The sequence below is a fragment of the Strigops habroptila genome, chromosome 1 (assembly GCF_004027225.2).
Source record: "Strigops habroptila isolate Jane chromosome 1, bStrHab1.2.pri, whole genome shotgun sequence".
In the NCBI taxonomy this organism is placed as follows: Eukaryota; Metazoa; Chordata; class Aves; order Psittaciformes; family Psittacidae; genus Strigops; species Strigops habroptila.
Genome location: NC_044277.2, coordinates 111,206,344 through 111,215,852, shown reverse-complemented (window position 1 = coordinate 111,215,852; position 9,509 = coordinate 111,206,344). Strand labels below are relative to the sequence as shown.

General features: G+C 43.7%; 1 protein-coding gene across 14 annotated transcripts in view; it reads left to right on the top strand.

Annotated features, from left to right (window-relative positions):
• The first annotated feature begins 1,640 nt into the window (after positions 1 to 1,640).
• Positions 1,641 to 9,509, top strand: part of CREM (cAMP responsive element modulator) — a 43,697-nt gene continuing 35,828 nt past the window's right edge. For 4 of the 14 annotated variants that reach the window (XM_030475985.1, XM_030476003.1, XM_030475939.1 and 1 more), the window contains exons 1-3: positions 1,670 to 1,817; positions 6,709 to 6,821; positions 7,455 to 7,578. In XM_030475985.1, the coding sequence (XP_030331845.1) occupies positions 6,781 to 6,821; positions 7,455 to 7,578 (165 nt within the window). In that variant the 5' untranslated portion in view covers positions 1,670 to 1,817; positions 6,709 to 6,780. Of the gene's footprint in view, positions 1,818 to 3,063; positions 3,075 to 6,708; positions 6,822 to 7,454; positions 7,579 to 9,509 lie in introns of those variants that run through there. The other 10 variants (XM_030476031.1, XM_030475949.1, XM_030475920.1 and 7 more) reach the window with 9 other exon arrangements.

The window sequence follows — 9,509 nt, the reverse complement described above, 5'->3', positions numbered from 1 at the left end:
TTCTTCCAGAGGCTTCAGCAGTTATTCTCAGTAGTTTTGGACTTGCCTGCTCATTTGATTATCTTATTATCCAATATTTTCTAAGTGACCAGAGGTTTTGTAGAAAAGCACATCTTTCGATGAATGGGCATATTGTACCTCATGGGTTAGCTGTCAAACCAGAAGGTTATTAATCATGGAAGAGAAACTCCTATTTAAACCCCTGAAAAAACACATAAAGTGTATGCAACAAACAAAAGGAGGGAAGCAGAACTCAAAACAGGAAGGGGGTGTTGTTCAATATTTCAACAAAGGAAATGTAGGATGAAAACTGAAAACTTGTAAAAGTATAGGGACATGAAAAAATTTGTATTCTTTGCACTAGATTCAGATTTTGTGTTAAATAACTTCTGTGAGTCAAATCAACAAACTTGAATGCTTAAAGGCAAAAACCTTTACAAAATAAATATATCTATATTTATGAAGTCAGAGAGAAGAGTTATTTGGCTTTTTTTTTTTTTTTTTTTTTAAATACAGGAAATCAATACCCAGGTTCTCTTCATTCCACGGATAAGACCTGCACAGACATATTACCAATCCTGACACACACATCTTCCAATTCTTCAATCACAATGAGTCATGTGAAATTAACTTTGTTTTTTCATTCTTATTTAGCACACTATTGAATGGCATCTCACAGAAAAAGAAAAAAAAAAAGAAAAAATGGGTAAATAGGTAACTTCAGAATGTGAGTGGAACAATGTATAGACACACAATTTAAAATACACGGTTGTATAATTCCTTCTGACATTGCTTTGTAGAATTCTGAACAGCAGTAGAATATGTGATGTTAAAACACGGCTTTTAAGAGAGTCTAGGGCACAAGCATTCATGGCTTTTAGTATTATTAAAACTGAGAATATGGGCCTTACACTTCCTGGAACGAGAAACGCTCAAACATGTAGTACGAACCAAACGTGACTCATGACATTTGAACGTATCCGGCGGCAGCCAGTGGGGAAATAACGCGCGCAGTTCCCGTTGGTTATCCCTTGACAATTTCCGATTTATTTAGCCGAATAAACACAAAATACAGTGTCAATACGCAGCATTCGGAACGACTGCTGCATGGGACGTGCTTTCAGTAAACAGAAGTTATAAACGAGCTGTGGGCACTGGCTCCGCGGACGGCTGTCCCACCGCCCGGCTGCCGGCCGCTCCATCAGCCTTGTACCTCACGACTCCGGCAGCGCCAAGGGGCCACCAGCGGCCTGCGCGGCGCCTCCTTCCCCCGGGTCAGCTCGGGGAAAGCGCCAGCCTCACCTCGGATGGGCCCTACGGGGAGGCCGCCCGCCCCTATCGGGACAGAGAACGGCTGGCACCGCGCCTCTTATACCGCACACCTTGAGCGCGAACCCCGCCTGTGGAGCGGGGCCACCGAGGGCACACAGGCCGTCCCGAGCCGCTGCCGCCACACGGCTCTGCACAACCTGCGCAAGGTGCCCACCAGGCTGCGCCCCCCGCCAGCCCGCCCTCCCCCCACACCACAAGGCTCGTCCCGCCCCCCAGCCAATGAGAGGCGCTGCCAGCAGCCCCGCGGCGACGGTTGGCCAGCGCGCCGGCCGTTGGGCGCCCCGCAGCCAATCGCCAACGCCGCCTAAGCCCCGGCCCCTCCTCCTTCCGCGGCCGCTGGGACTGGGAGTCACCGCAGACGCCATTTCCTCAGCGCCCCCGCGGCGGCGCGGCTGCATCAGCGCTGACGTGAGACCGACGTGCGGCTCCGCCCGGCCCAATCCCCCCCACCCCCTGTGACGGGGGCACCACGTACAGGGCGGCGGGTGAGTGCGGGAGGGGGCGGGGACACGTGTGCGCGCAGCCCGACCCCCCGCGGGCCGGGAGTGGGGGAGCGCGGCGGGCAGCGGGCGGCCCCGGCAGCGCGGAGGGCAGTGCAGGGCAAGGGCGGGTAGGGGGGCGCTGTGCCGTGCCGCTCGGCTCAGCCCCTGCCGCCGGGAGCGCGCAGGACGGGGCGGAGGCGCGTCCCCGCCGGCGGCCGGGAGCGCGCCGCGTTCGGGGAGGGCCGCGCAGGGCCCGCCTGCTTCGCTCGCTCGGCTCGGCTCTGTGTGGCGGCCCCGAGACGTGAGGAGCTCGGGAAGGGGACGTGCGGAGCGCCCTGCTCCGTTACAGCCCGGGAGCCGGCAGGCTGCGGCTCCGGCCCTTCCTCCGGAGCGAGGCTTGGGAGGGAGAGCGGTTCGGTTCGCCTGTTGGTGGTCCGGCGAGGTTAGGGGAAGGGGCAGCGTGCTTTCCCGCTGTGGTCAGACGGCCCCGGGCTCACAGGTCCAGGGGCGCTGCCCCGGCGGAGGGGAGAGTACTGGCCGGTGCGGGATGAGCCATGGTGCCTGGGGGCGTTCTCTTAACTCATTAGGCCTCTTTACGTCCTTGGCCGTAGGGTTTCCCGAGCTGGGACAGGAAAACGGGTGGGAGAGGGTCACAGCGCGCTTCGTGAGACCTAGGTCCTGCTAAAGGTTTGAGGGTTTTCTCTAAATCCACCATTGTCATGTCAGCGTCTTCCTTGGTGGGGAGTGGAGCCGCATGTTAAAAAAGATTCCACAGGTACTGATGCTTCAATCATCCTCTTACCTATTTAGGGACTGGTTGGACTCTTCTAAACGAGGGCCATTCATCCTCTTCACAGCAGACTCAGCACTGCCTTGTCTGTATTGAGGCGGCAGATGCAGAGTGAGGTAGCATGCTTGTGCTTACAGTAATGGCAGGCTGGGGTTTAAATTTTTTTCGAGGGTTAAGATAGTTTAGGAAGAAAATGAGGAAACACGTTAGAGGAAACACACAAGAAACTTCATGTTCTGCTGCTACTGAAAACTTAACAGAAAGATTACACTCTAAACATTAGGTCTGTTGCGCTGTTCCTCATTTTAACCTGGCTGAATGCTGTGACCACCTTACCAGCCAGTGTGCTTCTCAAAGCAGTGTAGTAAAATGTAACAGACTTCGTACTTGAAAACACAATGCTCTTCTGAAAGTAGTGCGTTCTCAGAGTTTCCATGCTCACCCTTGGGTCATCAATCAATGCAAAATAGGTGTTTGTAAATCCACATCCTTGCTTTCTAGTAACTTCGCTGTGAATAAAAGCTTATAAAGAGACTTGGAGAAGGGGCTGAAATGTATTCCTTAGCCCCTTGCAATGTCCTTTGTAATAAGCCACCTTTGTAAACAGTCTCTGATGTATAAAGTGTTGTTGAAATAAAGAAGTTGTCTTTAAAATGTCTCTGGGTATTTAATTAGACAGTCACACATCTTTAGTTTTGCAAAATACTATACCAGTTTGCTTATGTAGTGCGATTTCACCAGTAGACATTACTTGCATTAAGATTCAGTGATGTAATTGTAAAACAAAGAGCAGTATTGGGGGGGGAGCAAAGGGATATTTTGTGTTCTTTATTGCACAAGAACATACCTTGATAAGGATGCTATTCTTCAGCTTTTATCTATGGACAGAAGTATAAAAGGTTTACACCTTTAACTGTAGGTCACTTTCCATTTTCTAGGTCACTTGGGCAATGTTTTTCTCTAGCTGATGCTGTCTGTCAGTATTGTCCTGTCAGGGGTGCTGCTGCTATCAGCTGAAGAAGCTTTCGATGTGCACTATATATATCTCTGTAATCGGTGTTTACCTGCTACTGACCTACTGTACCTTAGTCTTGGTGACTGTAGTAAACACGTGCTAATACGTATTGGAATGTTGCTAGCTGGTTAACAGTTAAACCTTCTGCCTGATCCTGAAGGTTTGTTACTTTTTAGGAAGAAGTAGGTGTCTTTGCATTAATTCTGGAAAGCCATTCCTTTCTCCCCCCTTTATGGAAGGGGAGAGACACAACTCATTAAATAAAAAATCCTGACTAATACTTAAAATTGCTGTGCAATCAAGGTGCAAAATGTAAGAAATGAATGTGTTAATACTGAATGTAAGACTAAAGCTTGTATATAATTAATCATACAGTGAAGAAAAACATGTATTTTTAAATAGGTTCTAACAGCATATACTTTATAACTGTTTGCTTGGTTTTCCTTTAAAATAAGAGGAACGTAACATAAAATTTAAAGCATGATGTGCTTTTATAAAATACTGTAAGTGATTGGCAAAATATTATTTTTTTTTTTTACTTTGAAACTTGAAAGCAATAAATGTTACAATTCAGTTGCAGTGTAGACTTTGAGTGTGATACATACAGAAACTGTTTATGTTGGTACTTCCTGAATTAGATCAATAACTGTTTCTTACCACAGTCCGTATTACTGATATTTTAGGAAAAAATCCCATAGTTATAATCTTGCTCTGTATTTTTCTGTATGCTTATTAGAAACAGTTTGATATATTTGTGGTAAAATTATGTATGAGATAATGCATGAAATGCAAAACCTGTACAACTTAGGTTACAGGAAGCTGGGAGTTTATGAGGGTGCAGTAAACATGGTGATAACCTGGACCGTGCAACTCAGGAGTTTCTTAGGATGCATATATGCATCTTGAGCTATGCACAGGCCCATGTGAGGTGACACGGCCTTGTGTGGCTGTACTGCTTCCAGCCCTGTGGGCTCAAATGACGGCGGCTGGCCTTCACCTCCAAAGGCAGTAATCCCCTATGTTATGTCTACTGAAGAGTTGTGCTACATTTCGCCTGTAGTCATCTTTCTCAGTTAACTTGTGTAACAAGATAACTGTTTTAAAGTTACTTATGCCCTTTGTTATTTTTGTTTTGGTTTTATAGCCTATAGTTAGGTCTTCATGTTTGGACAACATTTTCAGTCAAGTCTCTGTTTACAAGCATACTAGACTTACCACATTGTCAAAAAGATGTGTATTTTAGCTTGTCTGGAAAGAGTATTTTGCTGTGTTCTAGGGCAACAGTTGCATTTTCTGGCAGCAAAAAGAAAAAGCACTAAAAAAACAGTATACAGATTTTCAGAATTTACTCCACTTTGCTTAAGATTTAAAACAGGGAATTATTTAAGAGTGAGAAATAACAAAATTATAAATGGAAAATCTATTTAAATTCTTGAGTTTTTCATGTATGTCGTAAGTCCTAATTGTATTTGTTGTTTCACTGGCATGTATAACCCTTACTGTTGTTTTTCTAATTTAATATAGATGCTCTAAAAAATACAGTCCTTTCTCTGCACTGTATTTTTTAGCATACTAGGAATAACTTTTTATTTCTGTTGCACTGATGCTCTTTTCATAGCTATTTGATAAGTCAGTTATTGATCACAGCAGATGAAAAGACCTGGAGAGGAATATCCTGATAATCAATGTAGTAAAAATAAATATTTTTTAAAATAATGTTAGGCAATCAGTGAGGAATTAAGCTAAAATTTAGAAACTAAACCCTTTTTTTTTTTTTTTTTTGTAATTATTATTTTTAGAACATGAAGAGGGGCTCTTTCTAGGTAAAATTTTTATGCAATGCATTCAGTGGGAATAAAAGTACTTGTGGTGTTTTGTTTTTCCCTAGCAGTAGGTTATCTGTGACAGATGGTTAAGAAAATACTTCAGGGCCTGTATAAAGCGAATTAATTCTGACTGTGGTCTCATCTTTAGGAAGAGAGATTTTGCAATTAATATGTTGCCAATACCTATGCATTATTTAATCTTCCTTGGTGTGTGAGATGATGTGAAGCTTATGGAGGCATTTGTACATGAATGAGGTGGAGCTTTCATGTTTGAGACTCTGGGTGGTCCTAGCTTACTAAGAAGGAACATTTTTTTTCTACTTTTTTATTATTATTGTTGTATTGAATGCATATATAAAACTGGAATGATTTAATAAGATAAACATCTTGTTATGGAAAATTATGATGGAAAGCTTGGTGAAAACATCCTCCCCAGAGTTGTTCAACTTTGGTGAATTTCAGTAGATCTTTAATTAGATTGTATCTAAAGAAAAAGGTAATCAGTGGTAACTAGCAAGACAGGAATGTAGAAAGATTTTAGGTGTAAAATGTCTCCTGAATCTAATCTGAATTGGTACTGGCTTAGAGTATGTAACTTCTTTTGGCAGAAACACTAATGTTAACCCGTAAAATCCTGAATGTGTACAGCTTGGCTGCCACTCGCTGTAGTACTGTTAAGTCTGGTCAGTAGAATACATTGGAGGAATATACGCTTGAAATAAGCTTCCTGGCATCTTTTGGCTGGATTCCTTTTCGTATTTTCATGCCTTTATTCTATGCAAAAAGGGAGATGTAAAAATAGTTATTCTCCTCAAAGATTGTGGAATAGTCTGTAAAATAGTGCCGCAAAAGGGGTTGGGTTTACATTTAACTGGATTTAATGTAGTTAACTTTTAACATGTGAGGCTCGGAGTCAGGCACATACCAGACATCCTTCCCCATCCCTTCCATCTCTTGGTGTAAGACCTGAGCAGAAATTGCAGTAACTGTCAGCCAGTTAAAATAATTGAACTTTGAGTTCAGATGGGCTTGCCATCCCCGAGTTACAGTAACCAACAGAGAGGAAGCAAGATTTGTTGCCTCTTAAATCCCACAACTATATGATCTTCCTTTTGTGGTCTCGATTGCTTGTGTAAGTAGGTGTAGGTGGGAGCATGCTGCAGGGTTCTCTGCCTGACCCTGTCCTGTCTCTGTTCTGTTTGTAAGCTGACCTGTTGCTGTGGCAATGTTTGTGACATCACCTGTTCAATGTTGCACCTTCAGTGCAGGCTTTGGTAGGAGAGAGAGGGAGCAGAAGAGAACCAAGCTCTTGTTTTAAAACTCGCAACTTCCGTTATGACTAAAAATGCCAAGAAATACAGAAAAGCAACTGCCAGGTAATTGCATTTTTATATAGCAGATATATATGGAAGCTTTCTCTGTGGCATTTAAACTCATAGTTTAAATTGAGGGTCAAGGAGTTGCTTACTCTTCTATGCAATTTACCCTTCTAAAGCTGCAAAATGAGAAGAATCTTCGTCTGTCTTAAACTGTGAGTAGTTACAGGCAATTCAAGTGTAGATCCCAGCTGGGGTTTGGTATCTTGGAAGGTCTGAGAGGGCTGTAGAAGCACATGGCTGCTGGACAACTTGAGCCTTGCCCAGTGGGAGACGTGAGGCACAAGGGACCTGCTGTGAGCAGTGCTGTGGGCTGCTCCGGAGCACTGCATGGGAGCCCAGGCCTCTATGCTTGTCCCTCCCCTGAGAACCATTTCCAGTACTGCCTCTCCTTGCAGCTTTCCAAAGTTCTTGTTTTAGAGCTCCTGGCTATATGAATGAATATTTTAATACGGGGGAACAGGAAGAAAGGACTTCAGTTATTCTAGAGTTTTGAAAGAAATCTGTATTTTCTGTTAAGTTGTTAGTTGTCTGCTCCAAATATAAAGTGATCTGGAATTGCTTTTTTTTCCCTATGTGCCTGATATACCTCCCTGTACTGCATTATTTAGATGTGCATGTGCTTACTTTTAGACAGATGACCATGGAAATGGTTGAATCACGACAGGATGACAGTGCAGGGGATTGTATGCCAGAGAGAGATGCTGTTCGTCTTCAGAATCAGCCAGGCCGAAGTCAGACTTCTCAAGGGTCTGAGGTAAGTTGAAATGTAGAAAAATGAGAAGAATCAATAAAGTGATATTCAGAATAGCTATGATTTTTAAATGATTCGTTTATATGGAGTTCTCATGTTCTGTAAGTCTTGTTATTAAACAGGAAAAATACAGCAAAGGTATATGGAAAACTGTGCCTGTGATATTTAACAAAGAGCTAGTATAACATGAGGTCTGTTATGAAGCAGCACTTTTAGGAGACCAGGATTTTCAGAATGAATGGTAGGCACTTTTTTTTCTTTTTTGCTTTTCCAAGATGATTGTTATGGAGATGAGAATAGGGTCTTAAAGAGTTAAGGTGGCTACAAGATCAAACATAGTTAAAACATCTGTATATTGAAGAAGCGTTGTGTAACAAAAATGAAAAATGAATAAAAAATAACCATTGGTTCTTCCCTAGTGCTAATTTTTGTACAGAATGTGTTTCATTCTTTTGGAAGTATGTTTTTAATGTATGCTTGTCTTGTTTCATCCCCGTGCATCCAAATGACAGTGTCTGGAGTTCTGAAAATATACATGTTCTGTATGGTAGTCATACCTGGATTCTTCTTTGCTAGTTAATGGATGAAAGATGACATAGTAATAATCCTTAAACATTAAAAACATGTACTGAAAGGTTCAGTGCTTAAGAGAGATAGTATTCTTGCCAGTTCTAAGATTTATAACTTCAGGAAGCTGTATAGACCCCTTAGAAGGATCTTCAAAAACACTTCATGAAATAAAGGAACTGATTTAAAAGACATCTTACAGAATTTCCTCATCGTTGGAAGTTAGAAGTTACTCGGTAAGATTTGATGCGTGTATTGGTGTGTTAGATTCTTGATCTGCATTTTCAAGATGGAATGCAGCTGCTTTTTGTGGGTTCTTTCAGACACAAAGCAGACTGCAAAATATGAATACTTCTTTGTTAGCTTTGTAACCTGTGGCATTTGTTCTGGTTTTGATACGTGCAGCATTGGGAATACTGTGGGGTTTTTGGAGGGAGGGGAAGAGGGGTTGGTTGTTTTCCTTTAAGAATGGAGCATGAAACCAAGAAGTTTGTTAGGTTTGCTCTGTGGATGCCATCCTCTCATTTCTTGTTTGGTAGTTCAGTTCAAATTTTGTGCCCTAACTTCACAGAATGATTTATATGTAAAATCTATTGGCATGTGCAATAGTCTCTGAAGAAAATACCTGTGAATTCTGTCACTTGGGATTTTTCATGTTGATCTAGACACAAAGCTGTCACTAGTGCTGTAGGAGGGCTTCTGATGGGTCCCCAGGGAAAACATTTTTTATGTTTATCTGCATTTAATGCTTGAGTACCTGGGAGGCCACACTGCAGTAGGCCTCAAGCATTTCAGTTAAAACTAGTAATTGAAGTACTGATGGATTTCAGTCCATCAGCACTAAAATGAAACACATGCCCTTCAGTTTGAAGGCTCAGGATAACAGTCAGGAGTTTACATCTGGGAGTCCCTCTTTTCGGCCAGATGGCCTAGAGAGCCAGCACTGCTCTGCACTCATAGCTGGAGTCGGTGTCCCTCCCCTGGGCTATGCAGAAAACTGGCGTTGGTGGTTGGTGCCGTTGTGCCGCTCTAACCAACAGTGAAGCAGGGGGCCCCCAGGGGACAGGCCTGCCTCCTCAGCTGCACTGCCCCAGGCCCAGCTGGCCGCCCCCTCGCTGCAGCTCCCCGGGCCGGGGCCTGCAGGCCGCACCTCGGGGTCCCGGCCTCCCCTTAGTGCCTTGAGGCTGAACTGCCACAGCATTTCCTTTGGTAAAACGGGCAGAAAGCTTATTGCTGAAAGGCTTTGTTGTGACATTTCTTTCGTTTAAGATGAGAAGAACTTTCTTAGCTTATGTTCCTACCTGGCAAGCTCAGAAGGTGAGATGCTTTGTCATGGTGAGGGGTGGAGGCAGATGTCAGGAGGTTAA